The sequence below is a fragment of the Megascapheus bottae genome, chromosome 17 (assembly GCF_031878675.1).
Source record: "Megascapheus bottae isolate mThoBot1 chromosome 17, mThoBot2.hap1, whole genome shotgun sequence".
NCBI classification, from domain to species: domain Eukaryota; kingdom Metazoa; phylum Chordata; class Mammalia; order Rodentia; family Geomyidae; genus Megascapheus; species Megascapheus bottae.
The window spans coordinates 18,244,178-18,261,284 of record NC_143525.1 but is presented as its reverse complement, the minus strand read 5'-3'; the positions used below and the strand labels follow the sequence as shown (position 1 = coordinate 18,261,284).

The following is a 17,107-nucleotide window of genomic DNA, read 5'->3' as shown; positions in this document are numbered from 1 at the left end:
ACTTCCCATTTTCTAGAAGTTAATTGGAGATAAGAGTCTCAAGTCCTTCCATGCCTGGGCTGGCTTTGAACCTTGATCCTCAGATCTCAGCTTCCTGAGTAGCTAGGATTACAGGCGTGAGCCACCATGCCTGGCGGCATCTTTGCTCTTTACCCTTGAAATCCATTTCATATAGAAACACAAGGGACAAGCCAGTCACTGGTGGTTCACCCCTGTAATCCTAGCTACTCAGAAGGCTGAGATCTGGGAATCTCCGTTCAAAGCCAGCCCAGCACAAAAAGGCATGAGACTCTTATCTCCAATTAACCACCAGAAAACTGGAAGTGACACTGTGGCTCAAGTGTTCGAGCGCTAGCCTGCTGAAAAGCTCAGAGACAGCAACCATGCCCAGAGTTCAAGCCCCATGACTGACCAAAAAGAAAAAAGGAAGGAAGGAAGGAAGGAAGGAAGGAAGGAAGGAAGGAAGGAAGAAAGAAAGACAGACAAGGGACAATGCTGACACAGGAAAAAAAGACCTATCCTTAGAAATCATACTTCAGGGACTAGGAGTGTGGCTTAGTGGTACAGTGCTTGCATAACATGCTTGAAGCCCTGGGTTCGATTCTTCAGCACCACATAAACAGAAAAGGCCAGAACTGGTGCTGTGGCCAAGTGATAGAATGCTAGCCTTGATCCAGAGAAGCTCAAATGCCTAGGCCCTGGGTTCAAGCACAAGGGTTTGAGATCTGAGGGGAATTTCAAGATCTGTAATGAGGAGGTATAACAGTAGCAGGGCACACCTGCACATACCCACATGCACACTCCCCCCTGCTACTGTTCCTAGGAACTCCAGCAGGTGTCGCTGTGACCCTGACCATACCATACATCCAGACTACACTGGATTTGTAGGCCCAATACCTTTGGGGCTTCCAATAGCTCCAGAGATGGAGCCTTACCTCTGAGGAACCCCATGGAGAAGGTCCTGTACCACAGAAGACAATTTTGCTCCTCCCTCACTCTCCTGGGATCATTTCTAGGATTATGGTTCAGGGAGGGTGGTTCAACCTCATGGCCAAAGGGCAAGGCAGAGGTAGAGTCTGGAGAACCAGGTAGACAGTGGGGCCTGAGATCCTCTCCCTTCCCTCCAATCTAGATGAACTTTCTGCCTGATATGAGAAGAGATCATAACTATCCCCATTCACCTGACACCCGACCCCACTCCCCAGCCCTGAGGGCAAATCTTCAGTGACTAATGAGAGGCCATCACTCCACTGATGAGAAGCCAGAGGCATGAAGGGGGTTGTAAGTTAAAGAGGCCTCCTAGAAGAGGAGATTGTAGCATCAAGAGATTAAATGCTAAGAATAAGAGAAGGAGCTGGGAAGTATCGTGATTGGTAGAACGCCTGCCTAGCAGGTATAGCCCTGAGTTCCATCCTCAGCACAGCAAGAAAAAAGAAGGATAGGAAGGGGATGAGGAGAAGAAAGGGGAGAAGGAAGGAAGGAAGGAAGGAAAAAAGAAGAGAGGGGGATGGAGGGAAGTGAGGGGAAAGGAAAGAAAAGAAAAAAGAAGGAAAGAAAGAAAGAGAAAAAAGAAGGAAAGAAAGAAAGAGAGAGGGAGAAAAGGAGAAAGGGCAGGAAGGGAACAGAAGGGAAGGGAATGGGGAGGAAAGGGAATGGGGAGGAAAGGGGGAGGAGGGGAAGGAGGAGGGAAGGAAGTGGAGACCTGGAGCAGACCTGGAGAGTCAGATGAAGAATGCTGACAGGTGAGTTTATCAGTGGCCATTTTGGAGACTACTTTGGAGGAGAATGGGCTTCTAGACTGTCTTCACAAGCAGGGTCCCTGGACTGGAGGAGTACACAGGAGTTGGGGGCCTGTGAGGAAGTGATAGGGGGGTTCTGGGCTATGAAGGAATAGAGGAAGAGCCCAGCCATGGAGGGAGGTAAACATCCAGGCCACAACTGGCTGTTGTGGAGCCAGAGTGAAGGAAGGGAGGAGATAGATGGAAGGACTAAAGGTGAACCCAGCCCCTAGCACCTGAGAGCTCCCTGCAGAGGGGCCTACCACGTGGCCCGCTCCACTTAGCCCAGGATTCCTTGAGAGGAAAAGGGAAGGACAAGCCACATAGATGGGCTGGCCAATCAGACTTCACCCCCAGCAGTCCCTCGCCCCATGTCCTGCAGCCTGACCTCCCTAGAGACCTCTGCCAGTCATCACCTGCCCAGCACCCACTGCCGGCACACACCACCTTTCCCCACCACCCCAGCACCATCATAGTGCTGACAAACCTGTCCGTTGGTTATTTGGAGATTTGACCCTTCTAGAAGGAATTCTTCATACCTAGAGTTGGGCCTGATTCGGGATGGAGCCTGGAAAAATCTTCCAAACCAGGGAAACCATACATGTTGGCAGAGGAAAGATATAAAGGATGTTGAAAGATCTGCAAGTTATCCTTTGAGAACCCCCACCCCCCACCCCCATGCACACACACAGAAAAGTTTTTAGGTAGTGCTATGACCCTGCTCCTTTCTCCAGGAGCCTGTGTTCTAATTAACCCTTCAAGGAAGAGCATTTGCCTAACTTGCCTATCATGCATGAGACCGTGTTCAAGTTCAATCTCCTAGCTACTCAGGAGGCTGAGACCCGAGGATCACAGTTCAAAGCCAGCCCAGGCAGAAAAGTCCATGAGAATATTAACTTCAATTAAACACCAGAAAACTGGAAGTAGCCCTATGGTTCAAAAGATCAGAGACAGCACCCAGGCCCTGAGTTTCAGTCCTATGACATAGACAACAGACAAACAAATAAACAAAACCACAAAAGTATGATTTCATCCCTGTATAATCCTCTCAATAGTTCTTTCCTACCTGCCTTCTGTCAGTACACTGGATGTGAGCTCAGGTCCTTAAATTGTCAAAGAGAAGGCTTGGTATACACATACATGTACTGCTTCTGGATTACTGGGGCCAGGGTAAGGGAAGAATCAGAGCCCCAAGTCTCTGAATTGGAATCCAGGGCCTCAGATACTTCAGTCCTTGTCTTACTGAGGGTCCTAGCTGTGGTGGTAGAACATGTTTAACACAGACACAGCCACTAACTAAACTGCCAGGACAGTGCCTAGAATGCCTGTTTTCTCCACTGGATCTGTGGCAAGGACCAGGAGGCCAGAGAGCAGGTTGGAGGACTGAGCTCCCTCCCAAGCACTTCCCTTTTGACACCTTTGTTGTGGCTTCCTAGGACTCCCGACTAGGACTCCTCATGTACCACCTGGCGTCAACAGAAATACTTCTCCCCCAGTTGAATTCCCTTGGCCTCCTGCCCCTGCTACTGTCCTGGGGACCCTGATTAGTGCATGTCACCCCATAGGTAGCTGTGACATTTTGGTGGCCAGTGCCCCAAACCTTCCTAAGTCTCTCAGGGTTGCTCTGTAGCCCAGTCTGTTCATTCAGAATACCAGGCGTTGGGGCAAGGCCAGGGGCTCCAGGGTCTCTCTTGAGGCAGCGGTGGGGGGCAGGGGCCAGGGGCTCCCCTAACTGCAGAGGCTAGCCTTACATACTCAGCAGCACATGTCTTCCTTTATGGCCCAGGCTTTCTCTCAGTGCTTAAAGGCAACTGTGAAAAGAGCAGGGCTGATTCTGGCTGCATGGCCGTCTCCTGGCAACAGGCCTGGCAGGAGGTCTTTCTTTCTCCCCCCCACCCCAACCTCCCTTCTCTCCTCCACCACCCCCCTCTTTCTCTACCCCCTGTGCCTTGTGTTGTGTATCATTAAAACTTCCCTCCCAGCCACTTGGCTGCCAACAACCATGGCCCTTTTGGGGCCAGTTCCCTCTGGGCAGCTCAGCCAGCTCCAGGGACACAGGACCTCAGAGGTCAAGTCCCCAGAGAGGAGGCTTTGTGCTCTGGAATCGAGTCTTCAACTTAAGTCTGCAACCTTCAGCACAGCCAGAGTGGCAGCCACCAGGAGCCCCTCCCTTCTGCACACCTTTCTGTCTTCTGAGGACTCAGAGCCTGCCAAGGGGGCCACTGGCACTGCCCAGTCCCGTGTATGTCTCTGAGGGCTGGACACCTGACAGACAACCTTCACAAAGAATTGTTGGGCCACATCTGTCTCATAAACTTTCCTGCTGGGGCTGGCTTCAAATCACAGTCCTTGGATCTCAGCTTCTTGAGTAGCTGGAATTACGAGGGTGAACCCTCAACCCCCAGCTAGGAAATCAGTAGACAGCATAATCAAAAAATACTTCTTTTCTTTTCTTTTCTCCAGAATTTAACAGCATCTAAAATATGCTTTGGCCAAACAACCTTTTTTGAAGGCAGGGTTTCATACTTGCTAGGTAGGTGGGTCTTATCTATTGAACCACATTTCTAGCCCCTTTTTGCTGTCATTATTCTTGCAATAGTGTCTCGTGTTTTACTGGGTCAGCCTGAACCTCCACGTTTCTATTTATGGTTTGTACTGTAGGGAGATGACAGGTGCACCTAGCTTTCTCTGTGGAGTTGGGGTCTTAAGAGCATTGTTTTTTCCTTCCTGGGCTGGCCTGGAACCTTGATCCTCCTTATTTCAACCGACCAAGTAGATAGGATGACTGGTTTCAAAGGTTGGTATTTTGAGTCAGGTGCCAGTGGCTCATACCTGTATCCCTAGTTACTCAGAAGGCTAAGATCTGAGGCTTGTGATTTTTGTTTTTCTTTTGTTGGTAGTGGGACTTGAACTCTGAGCCTGGAAACTGTCCCTGAGCTCTTCAGCTTGAGCCACAGCACTCTTCCTGTTTTCTGGTGATTAAATGGAGATAAAAATCTCATGGACTTTAGTGTCTGACCTGGCTTTGAAACGCAATCCTCAGATCTCAGCCTCCTGAGTAGGTAGGATTATAGGCATGAACCATTGTGCCTGTGATTTAAAGCCAATCTAGGAAGATAAATCTGAGAGATGCTTACTTCCAAATAACTAGCAAAAAGCCAGGAGTGGAGCTGTGGCTCAAGTGGTAGAACATCAGCCTTGAATGATAAAGCTAAGGAACAGTGTCTATGCCTGAGTTCAAACCCTAGTACTGGCACTAGGAGAGAGGGGAGAAAAAGATTCCCCATTTTCCCACCCATCTTCCCTTGCTATGCTGAGCAAAACTCAGCGGGGGCCGTAGGGTAGATCCACTTGGGGCTGGGTGAGGAAGATGAAGAGAAGGAAGCCTTGGGAAGAACTAGATAGGTCATTGCTGTCAACACCCAGTCCCTTAGACAGTCTGGCTGGCATTTGCCATGGGGGAGGGAGGGTTGCTCACAGTTGCTTACTGAATGCTCTAAGGGCTTTTCAAGGAATCCTGCTGTTTACTGCTGTGAGCTGTAGAGTCAAACAATTCAGAGGTATTTAGGATTTTTAAGAAGATAGTCAACCCTCCCCCCATGATAACTGCTACAAGTTTTCATCACCCCAGAAAAGAACCTTTACCTCAACCCATCAAGCGTCAGGCTGCAGCCTCTTACAGAAAAGAAAAGGCAGCACTGGACAAAATAGATTCTGCATTAAATGGAAATCCCTCACAAGTCATTCTCAGAATGAGAGCTCAGACCAACACCTCAAAAGAAAAGCCCTGACATTCACCAGCCCTTCAATTAATGCACTTCAGATTGTTTTGTTTTGATTGGTTGGGGGGTTTGAACTCAGGTCCTGGGCATTGTCCCTGAGCTCTTCAGCTCCAGGCTGGTACTCTACCACTTTGAGCCACAGTGCCACTTCTGGTTTTCTGATAGTTCATTGGAGTTAAGAGTTCCATAGCCTTTCCTGCTTGGGCTGGCTTTGAACTTCGATCCTCAGATTGCAGCCTTGGGAGTAGCTGGCACCCACCCTCAGCTTTAAATCTATCTGAAATATTTAATCTCACTGCCCTGTACCAGACATTGGAATAAGGAGAATAAATACACGTGGCAGTTAGGAGGTCTTTGGTAGCAATAAGAAACTTCAAGTATCCAAACAAGGAAAATGCATTTTTTCACATCATAAGTTCTAAGACAGTATTCTGAGAACAGGAATGGAGTCAGAGGTCCAGTTTTTTGTTCTCTCTTTACTCTGTCTTCCTCTGCTTCCTCTTCAGATAGTTTCTTCATGGTTACAGTATGGCTTCTGGAGCTCCATGCATCCTATCCAGATACAATAATATCCAAAGAAGAGAAAAGATTTCTGTCGTCGTAATTGTTGGTCATGGAGGTTGAACTTAGGGCCCGCTGTCTTTGAACTCTTTTGCTTAAGGTTAGTGCTCTACCATTTTGAGCCACCTCTGGTTTTCTAGGGGTTAATTGAAGAGTCTCATAGACATTTCTTTCTAGATTGGCTTTGAATTGCAAGCCTACTGAGTAGGTAGGATTATAAACGTGAGACACCCACACCAGGCTACTGTGTCTCATTTTAAGACCTCAAACAACTCACCAGAGGTCTTTTTGGATCCTCCAGCTAACTCCTTTCATGTCTTCTGGAACCCAGGTTAGTCCAATCTGTGGCTAGGAGTGTGGGTCCTCATCATTGGCCTACACTTGTAGGATTTATCTCTGAGTAAAGTGGGGCAGGGATAGACACTGGAACAAAGCAGAGGGCACTGCCAGCCTGGAGGAAGGAGCTGCCATCTGTGTAAGCTAAAATCTGTAAGGCTCCTTGAGGCTCATGAAGAGCAGCTCCCTGACACAAAGGAACACAGTGGAAGCTTTGGTCACCTCAGATATGGCAGGCACTGCCCCCAATACTGAACATACCAAGGGTCTGCCCACACCTATGCTATCCACAGGTATCCATTCCCAGGTGTCGCTGCTGGTTAGGTAGCCAAGCCATTAGACCCCATTCATGTGTCCAGGCTCCCAGGACACTAGGCCAACTGCTGGTCCAGACTGAATTTCAAGGGGAGCTTGCTGCCGGCCATACCTGCTCTGTAAGGAGATGATCCTTGGGGCAGAGAGAGCACTGGTAGGTCTGTACTAAGGCATGATGGGAAATGGCCTTCACCATCTCCTAGAATATTGGCCTTGTTCTATCCCATCTCTCTAAAGTGCCCTGCCAACATCTTCCTCAGGAAGATGCCCCTTCTCATGGCGTCTGGAAACATTTACTCGGTCCTCTGATCCAAGACTCTCCCTAGTAGATGGCAAGTGGGCTGCATTGCGTTCAGGTGTGTGTACCTGGCAAGGGCTTGCCCATGAAGGTCCTCAAGGAAAGAAGACGTGCTGGCTAAATGGGTCATCCCTCCATTTAGCCATCCCTGGCTAAATGGAACATCAAGGAGGAGACAGGTTTCTGGAAGATGGGTTCACCATTCCTCTCTGAAGCTTCCTTACAGTAGGTTCCATCCCCTGTGGGTTCCTGTTTACAGGGAGCAGGAAAACAGAAGTACTTTCCTGTGTACAGAGGCCAGGTGAAGAGACAGGGGCATCATTTGGCTGAAGCTGGAAACACAAAGATAGTGGTCACCCCTTGTGGACTGCAAATACAGCATCCTTCTTTTCTACTGCCAGCTTATGGATACACACACACACACACACACACACACACACACACACACACACACACACCAGAGAAACCCAGTAGCTTAAGTTCTGGTCAAGAGTAACCATGGCAGCCATCCAAACAGCAGCATGGAGATGGGATTATGCCTACTCATACAGGTTCACCTCTAAGACAGGGTCTTAGAGTTGATCTGCAGAGGTCTCAGACAGAAAGCCATGGAGGAGGGGATCCTCAGGGCTCTGAGGCAAAGGCAGGAAAGGTGGAAAGGAGGAAGGTAGAAAGATTGAGTGGAGGTAGAAAGATCGAGTGGGATACGGTCTGTCAGGGATGTCTTCCCAGAGAAGGGGGCCATTGGTCTGGTTTTAGAATCATGTTCTCATGACCATCAGGGAACCTCTGCTCCCTCAGATGACATACGATGGGAAAGCATTCTTGGAGGGACCCCACCAAGCCCCAGATGCCTGCCTATGGCCTCCACTTTCTGATAAGCTCCTAAACTTGATCTAATCTCCTCAGGCATCATTGGGGAAGTGGGGGGAGGGCTGATCTCTCCTTGTCCCGTGGCAGGGCAGCTGGGGGTGGGCAAGAGAGCTAAGGACCATGATCTACTCAAGATGGGGACGAGGACCATAAGGAAGATGAGCCCCTGCTCCCCCTCTTTGAGACCTCAGCCACATAAATGTGAACAATGCTTATGTTGGACCCCCTAGGGGCCAAGTGTGCTGGGTGGTCCATCTCAGAGTTTGGATTTCAGAGAGGGAAATGGGCAACCTAGAGGAGACGGACTTAGTGTGTAGTATACGCAAATATCCGGTCATTGTGAAGGGCTAAGAAAGCAAAGTGAAGTAAGAAGCCTAGAGCGCAGTGGCCATCATAGGGTCTCTCTACAGAGGTGGTGAGGTGGGTTGGGGTGAGGGCTGGAGCAATCCTGCAGGAGAAGGTTCTTGCCTTTTGATTGAAAGGGGGCCTACTTAGTCCACAGTGACTGGGACCGAAGAGCAGGAGAGGCAAGTATGTTTCTCAATAGGGAAGAGAAGACAGAAAGAAAGAAAACCGCCAATATTTCTTATTCACCTAGCAGTCTGGCACCAGTCATTCCTCCCCTCTGTCCTGGCCCCATTCTCATTTGAAGATGATGAGTCTCTATGAACTCAGGAGAGCAGGCTCCTGGGGACAGGCAACCACCAATGGTATCCCCATTTTTGTTGTTGTTGCTCACTCTCTTTCAAAGGACTGTGAAATGCTCTGGGGCTCTGAGGCTAAGACAGGGGCAATGCTGTGATAATGAGAGGAAAACAGCAACAACAAACCCTTTCCCACCCACAGGCAGCACCTGGAATCCCCAGATTCTTGGGGGCCACATCAAGAATGCCTGGCTGCTAGAAGGAACTAAAAGATCCCTTTCCAGTGGTGCAATGAGTATAAGGTCTGGACTTCCTCTCACAAGAATCTTGTCTCAAGGGCCATAGGCCCTTTCTGGGGAACTACCTGTGGGGTGGGGGAGTGAAGGGCAGAGCCTGCAGTCCTGCACTCTTTATCTCCAGATAAAACTCAAGGATCACTGAGTAGATGAAGAACATTCATTCACAAGGATTCCTACTTTGCCATGATCCCAGACAGTCTAGGTTACTCACTCCAATCCAGTGGAGCAGTCTACCTCATTTGCTACTTGTTTCCTTGTTATCAGCACCACCACTGGGGGGCGCCCAAAGTTGAGCAAGGGAAAAACAGCATGTTCTGTAGCAGATACCAGCACTTCTAGGTGTGTTCTTTTGACATTTGCTGCCCACCAACTTTGTGTTTCATTGGTGCTGGTCTGGAGCTTTTGCCACTATAAGACTCTACCTATATCTATGTTAGCCAACAGAGCTGAACATAAATGAAATCTGGTATGCTTAACTTCTGTGTGTGTGTGTTGGTCCAGGAAATTGAATTCAGGGCCTGGGCACAATCTTTAAGCCTTAGTACTCTACCACTTGAGCCACAGCACCACTTTCAGTTTTTCAATGGTTATTTGGAGATAAAAGTCTCACAGGCTTTCCTGCCTGGGCTGGCTTTGAACCTTGATCCTCAGATCTCAGTCTCCTGAGATCTAGGATTAGAGGTGTGAGCCACCAGCTTTTGCAATTCATTTCTATGCAGACACCCAGGCTATGTGAATGGTGCTCCTGCTTCCAGGCTGCCTTCTGTTATCCAGCCTTCCAGCCACCAGGGAGATGGCTTAAAAACTGTCTGGGCCCCCTAGAGCTCTCAGGAGAAAGTTCAAAGCCCCTCTTTCTCTCTAAGGCCTTGGAGCTCCCCAAGCACTTCCCTTAGTGTTGCTGCCTTGTAAATCTTTGCTTTAGGCCTCTGGACCTTGGCACTTGCTGTCTCCCCTCCCACCTGCCGTGGCTTTTCCCTTCTCTTTCATCTTCCCTAGACTGGTTCTAACTCCTGGCTCCGGCCCCCTGCAGCCCCTGGGGGATAGTCCAAGCAAAAATGAATTTCACAGTCAGTTTCTGAATGGAAGATTTTCACCTCCCTCTGGAGGATAGACAGGTAGCTCAGTGAGGGGGCCTGGCTGGGGTAGGCTTTGTCTAGGAGGTGCCTAGGGGTAGGGGGTCCGGTGGAGCCACACTGAATGCACTGGGGCTGACTGAATGCTCCTAGGGTGTGCACATCAAAAGGAACTTCCACGCAGCTACAGCAGCGGGGGGTGGATTGAAATGGGGTGTCTGGCATGAGCAGAGGTTTCCTTTTTGCTTGCTGTAGGTACCTAGCCCTAGCTGCCTTCTCTGTCCCGCATTCTAGCAACCGGCCTTCCAATTAGGGTGGCAGGCTGGGTCTGCATCACCCATCTCATTCTAGCTGATTATAGAGTAGTTTAACCCTTTCCCTGCCAAGCACAACCTACCCTGAGGCTCCGGATACTTATTAAGCAGAGGATATTTCCTTTTGTTACTGGGGGTGCAAGGGTCCCCTCCTTGCCCAGGTAGTGTCCGACTGATTGTTCCCAACACAAGATGAGCAGAAGGAAGGAAATTAAATGTGTGTTGAAGGAAGGACACCTGGTTGGAGAGAAAACGGGCTCAGGAATCCCCTCCTCTGGGGAGCTTTCAAGTGGGGGGAAATCCCCACCCAGGCCTCCATTCTCCCAAGCGCCATTCTGCCCCAAGGGGCCTCTTCCAGGTTCCCTCCCTTTCTCTTTGACTTCCTCAGGTTTGTAGAGATTCCACCTTCTCACCACATGTTTCCTGGCCCCCCTCTACCCCCAACACTGCCCGGGGCTTCCCCAGGCTCCAGGGTGCCTAGGGAAAGCAACCAGCTACACCCCCTCCTCCCACATGATGAGTATTACCTATAGCAGCCAGCACCTCTTGTTAGGCATGCCTCAGTCAACCCACATCCCACCCAAAGCCACCCCCCCATACACGCCTCCTAGGACTGGCACCTGTAGAATCTTACAGCCCTTAAAGACCCCAAGAGTTCACCTAGTTCTGCTGGTGGCTCCCTTCTACACTGAATCCACAGGAGTGTCTTGGTGATCTGAAAAGACATCTTCCTAGCTCTCTCTCTGCATGGTGTGTGTGTGTGTGTGTGTGTGTGTGTGTGTGTGTGTGTGTGTGTGTGCAGGATTTGACTTCCAGCAAGCAATTGTCTCCCAGAAACCTACCTGGGGACCCCCAGGAGGTAGACCCTCCACCGGCACTCCACCAAGGAGGATCTGGCAGGGCTTGAACTCAGAAAGCAGGCATGGAAGCTCTCTACCCCTGCAGCCTGCGTTGGTCCAGACAGGGCTCTGCATTCCCAAGGTGTCTCAGAACAAGCCCAGCGGCTGGGGCATCTCAGAGGATGCCCACTGGCCTTCATCCACTGCTCAGCAGCAGGTTGGGATTTCCCTTCACCTGGCTGTTCCGAAGCCCTCTCCACCCCCTCCCCACCTTATTTACCAGTTTCCTCTTCCCCAGTAGCTTTAACTCAATTCCCGTCACTCCCGTCTCCAGCCCCCCCTCTCTATCTCTCCCCCACCTTTCATCTCCTCCCCACCCCACCCCCTCCAGTTTAGTGTTGGGCTAGGAACGCAGCAGTGACAAGCCCAGGCGGCTCCCCCGACCCTGGGTGCCCCCAGGGGCCACTTCCCTACTCTCCCCTCACCAGCAGCGGCCGTGCTGGGAGAGGAACCGCAGGGGCAGTCCCGATCTGAGCTGTGGGCACTAGCAGCTTGGATCAAAGGCCAGGAATGCCTGGCCCCCTGGTGTGGAACTTCCTCAGCTGAGCCCCAGGATTGCCGAGCCCGCCATTGCAAGGGGGTGGGGGGCAGAATTCTGGTGGGCTCCTCCTCTGCACTTCCCTGAGCAGGTCTTTGCCTCCTTCTCCTCCTGTACCTTCTGCTCTGTACCCTGGCCTTGCCTAGGTGCTTTGGGTGGCCCAGGACAGGGGTTTAGGGCAGACAACTAGATGACAGGGGGTGAGTCCCCCCATCCCCAATCCAGCCATGGTCTCAATACTACTCAAGGTTGAGAGAGAGAGAGAGAGAGAGAGAGAGAGAGAGAGAGAGAGAGAGAGAGAGAGAGAGAGAGAGAGAGAGAGAGAGAGAGAGAGAGTGTCCTCTGGAGCCTGGGAGGTTTTGGGTTTGGGTTTGTTTTTTGTTTTTTTTTTTGTGGGGAGGGTGGGCATTTTAAGAATGGATGTGGCATCCACCCCTGATAAAGAACCCCGGAGACTCGCTCTCCATCCCAAGAGCCCAGCGGTCAAGGCAGGAGAGAGTTGGGAACTGAGGACAATGCTGGAGGCCTCCATCGGTCCTGGACCTGGTACTTTTCCCTGTCCCCAGATGATTCGACCCCAAAATCCAAGAAGAAGCTTCGCTAGTGCCTCCGAGGTCGGGCCTGAAGGCCTGGAGGAGGAGAGAGTGGCCTGAGTTGGCCAGCGGGAAAGGCAACCGGCCGCTGGTGTCAGCTGCAGGAAATGCTCGGGCAGCAGGAGGTCCGACACCAATCCGCTCCTTGACAAAAGACTCGAGTGACACCAGGCTCGGTCCCCAGGCACCGCCCGCAGTTAGACCTCGGAGACGGCCGTCTCTCTCCCGCGGGCCCCTCGGGTCCTCCGGGGAGCCACCTCCCGCGCCCGGGCCCGGCTTCCCTGGGAGATGGCATTGCCCAAAGCCCCCGGTCCCCGACCTCCAGAGCGGGAGGGGGGGTTCTAGAAACATCCCTTATGCTTTCCAGTCTCGATTTCCACCCCCCCCCTTACGAGTCCAAGTCCTAAGAAGATCACACGGTCCCTGGGTAGGAAGTGGGGCCACCCATCCACGGTGGGAGCCACCCAGCAATGCCCACGTGAACGCCAGGTTCAAATCCCAGCTCCCTAAAACCTTGACTGGTTAGGGGAAGGAGGAAGGAGAACAGCCGTCTGGGGCCCGGCAGACGGTCCAGCGCGCGCCATCCTCCTCTCCTCACCCCGAATCCCCCTTCCCCCCGGACCCCTGCGGTGGATTCCGGGGCGGTGTTGGGGAGGGGGGGGCGCGCAGCACGGGCTTTGCCCAAGTTTGCTAGGCGATGCCCTGCCCAGAGCGCGAGTTGTGGGCCGGGCGGGAGGGGCGCGTGATTGACAGGCCGAACTACGGACTCATCTCTTACCTTAGGCCGCGGGCGCTGATTGGCTGCTCGCTGACATCCTCAAACCCGGCTGCTCCGCGCCGGGCTCGGGAGGGGGGCGGCCGCGGGTGGAGGTGCGCTTCTGACAAGCCCGAAAGTCATTTCCAACCTCAAGTGGACTTTGTTCCAACTATTGGGGGCGTCGCTCCCCCTCTTCATGATCGCGGGCAAACTTCCTCCTCCGCGCTGCTTCTAATGGAGCCCCACCTGCTCGGGGTGCTCGTCGGCCTCCTGTTCGGTGGCACCAGGGTCCTCGCCGGCTACCCAATTTGGTGGTAAGACTCGCCTCGAATCTGCCCGAGGCCCGCTCTCCACGCCGCGTCTTGGGGAGGTGGGGAAGAGGGGGCGCAGCTGGCTTGGGGGTGGGCTGCGGCCACGCTGGGCGGGGAGGGGGGGCTCCTTTCTCCTTGCCTCTCAGCTTCCCACCACACTCCTGGCTTTTTCTGCCGGTGTCGCCTTCAGAATCCAACTCCTGGCTCCTCTGATAAATCACCATTTTCCCTGCTACCCGCCGCAGAAGAAGGACTTTCCCCACCCCGACACCGTCTCTAAAGGTCTCCCATTCTTGATCCTCACCTTCCACCCATTGCAATCTGGGGGTCTAGGAAGATCCACCGTTTGCTGGTAGTTGGGTTCCTGGCAAACCAACGCTGTCTCTGGAGCAGGGCCACTCCTCTTCTCCATTTTGGGGTCTTCATGGGCAAAAAAAAAAAATTAAAAAATAAAATAAATCACCCTTGTCCTTCCTTCCCACCCCACCTTCTCTGTGCCTCGTTCAAGAGATTTCCCCACAATATCCCCCACCACGTTCGCCTTCACATTTCAGACCCCAAAAGGCTTTAGGAATCCTTGGGGAAGGGGAGTGTGTGTGGGGGGGTTCATTAGATTCTCCCCCTCTTCTGCTCTAGATTAATTTTGAGCCTCTGAAGTAAATATGGAATTTACGGATGCGAGATGCCATTGAATTCGGTTGAATCCATTCCTTGCTTGTCCATTCTGGAAAATAAGGGGGTAACTCTTTGAAAATGTAGCTGTTTGGGAGGGGATAGGCTTCTTGTTTTTTGACTAAAACCCCAATTTTCCATGTCACATTCGTTGCTTTTGGAAAACGGAGGACTGAGGAGAAAGGACAATTCTGTCCCCGAGAACAGAGCATACAAAAGACATTTTCGTAAATAAGGCTGGAAAACAAGGCGCAGTGGTGGTGGTGGTGTGTAGGGACGCCTGTGCATGTGCAAAGGGACCGATTGGGGAATAAACAGCCCTTTGGGAACCCCAGCTCCAGGGAATCCCCTTGTTTTTCATGCGGCCCCTTCCGCAGCTCCCCCTCTGCAGGTTCCAGGGTCCGGCAGGGAAGGTACACTGAAACCAGCTCCCTGAATGACACCCGGCCTTTCCCCTCCTCGAGACCCCTGCAATCTTGCAATCCGGAAAACTTTAATTAAAGAATCTTTCCCTCCTGGACCTAGGAGAGCCTAGGCCTGGGGGTGGGAGGTGAAGAGGAAGAATTTGGGACCTGTGAGTAAGACGGGGACTGTGGCCCCCGGGGTGAAAGAGAGAGAAGAGCCACCAGGGTGCAGTACTGCTTGCAGGCCCCTGCTCTCCCTGCCTGCCTTGGAGCTCCTAGGACTGGGGTGGGGAGGGGGAAGCAGAGCCGGTGAGATTTGGGGGCCACACCCTGAGTCTTCCTCCAGTGGTTTGGGGTGACAGCCTTTGCATCTGGGGTTCTGGATAAGAAAAGAAGGGGCAGAAGCAAGGCATGGCCAAGGGTCTAGGGAGCTGATCCCAGAACTGACACCCAAGGCGCTGTCTTTCTTCTGTCCTTGTGGCCTTGGGCTGGCCTAAGGCCTCCCGACTGTGGAGAAGCTCATGGGGTAGCTGGGGGCAGCCAGGGATTCCAGGGCAGTCAGAGGAAGGCTGCCTCCATGGTCATTCCTGGTTCTTTTCCCATTCCCGGGTCAAGGCCATGCCGTGCTTTGCCTTTTCAGGGATCTGAAAGAATAAACAGCTCTGTTGCCCTCTGCTCCAGGGGGAGGGCACTTCCTGGGGGCAGTGCCAGTGGACAGGTAGTGGCAGCAGTGGGATCTGTGTGTAATGGTGGGCATCTAGATAGGGCCCAGCTAACAGGAAGGGATATTGAGAAAATCGGAGTGGTTGAGACATCAGCCTTAATATAAGGATAGATGGGTATGTGGCTTCTTTGGGGGTTGAGGGGACAAGGATGCTGCTTTGTCTGAGCAGAGGAAAGACCGTGTGTGTGTGTGTGTGTGTGTGTGTGTGTGTGTGTGTCAAGTCCAAGTGTACCCATGTACTTGTCAATGACAGTGGTCTCCTCTGTGTGTGTTGTTTGTGGGTCTTTGACCCTAAGAGCTGTGAGTGTGGACACCATGCACATGAAATCATGCGAGATGTGTCTGAAGAGCCCACCGTGGCCCATGGCGGGTGTGCCGTGCTTCTGCAAAACCTGTGTCAGTCCACAGCTGGCTCTAGGATGTGTATGTGTATGACACTGAGGAGTTTACATGTATCTTTGCTCATGTGATGTTGCGCTTGACTGGGCATAGGTGTGTGTGTACCCATGCACACATGCATGCTTTCACCACAGGGTAAAGGGAAAGCCCCACAGGCGTCTTTGTGTACGCACGCTCTCAGTGCTCATGGCCCTGACCTGATTGTGCTGATGTGTTTGAGAAGGAGCTTCATGTTTGAGGCAGGCTGAGGACTGGTCTGAGTCTACTACTGGTGATCTTGTCCCCAGGTACAGGTGTCAGGCTTGGGTCTGTGGACCTGTCTGCAGACACCTGACCTGCATGCTGAGAGAGACACCTGAGCTGAGGGAATTGGTGGCTGTCCCAGACCCTAGAGGGAAAGTCCAGAAGGAAGTGAAGGACTCCCAAGGAAATTGTAGGGCTTAGCTGATCTGTGATCCACAGCTGGGCTGGGGCCAGGGCCTTCTTTGGCCCAGGCTGGCCCTGCCTGCTTGAGGACTGTGGTCCCTAGTTCTCCCTTTCCTCTAGATTGCTCTCCTTGGAGCTGGGGTGAAGTGTGAGTCACCTTCTCCTGGGCTGGGACTGGAGAGTGGATGGGTCTCAAATTCTTGCTCCTACTTTGCCCCCAGGCAGGCAGATTCCAGTCCTTTTTAGCATCCGAACCCATTACTGTCTGCCCTTCTGGGCCCACCCACGAGGGGTCTACAGGGATATCGGTCTATGTTACTCCAGGAAAGCTACCCTCATTACCCTCAGCCCCACCCCCAGCCCCAGCAGCCTGTCCTGCTCAGGCTCCAGCCCTGGGAGAAAGGAGGACATTGCAAGTATCAGACCGATACTCATGGAAGGAAGCCCTGTGCTTACTCTAGGGCCTCCCAGCCAGGGACTGGTAGCACTGGGGCAGAAAGGGCTTCTGTGACACCAGCCCTGATTTCTGGAACTCTCCTTGTCAGTCCTAGTTAGCTCCCAGTGGAGAAATTTCTCTTTCTTTGCCTTCTTGAGAGAACCCTGTCTCTATGGGACCTAACCCTGAGCTGCCAGGCTCTAAAGCTCACACCCTGATAAAAGAAACCTGAGGTTTTTGGGGGGTTGGCAGCTCATACGGAATTGTGTGGCTGAGGGCCACTGATGATCCATGCTTCTACCTGAGTTCTCAGTCTACCATCCTAGGGCCCATCCCCCACCCCAGAGCCTTGCCCTAGCCCTGCCTCAGTTTCCCCTTGTGTCAGATGTCCTTCTGCCTTCCCCACCCACACCCACCACCACCTGCCTCTCAGAGGCTTGTGAACATGTTCAGTCAAACCCCATGGGGGTCAGTAGGCTGGGCCCAGGGAGGCACCTGGAGACTGCGGGGGCGGAAGGCCTCAGGCCAGGTGTTAACACTTGTAGCAGGCAGGAATTACAGCTGGCTGGGGCTGGGGCTAGTAAAGAAGCTAAGCTGGCTGGAGGCTGTTGATCCTACAGACAGACAGACAAACAGAGAGACAGACAGATGGGCAGATACCAGATCGGATGGCCA

The 17,107-nt window shown here is 52.3% G+C and overlaps 1 protein-coding gene across 1 annotated transcript in view; it reads left to right on the top strand.

Moving 5' to 3' along the window:
• Positions 1 to 13,157: 13,157 nt before the first annotated feature.
• Positions 13,158 to 17,107, top strand: part of Wnt3 (Wnt family member 3) — a 42,622-nt gene continuing 38,672 nt past the window's right edge. Inside the window, exon 1 of the mRNA XM_090351623.1 lies at positions 13,158 to 13,374. Coding sequence (XP_090207749.1) covers positions 13,295 to 13,374 — 80 coding nt within the window. The 5' untranslated portion in view covers positions 13,158 to 13,294. The remainder of the gene's footprint in view (positions 13,375 to 17,107) is intronic.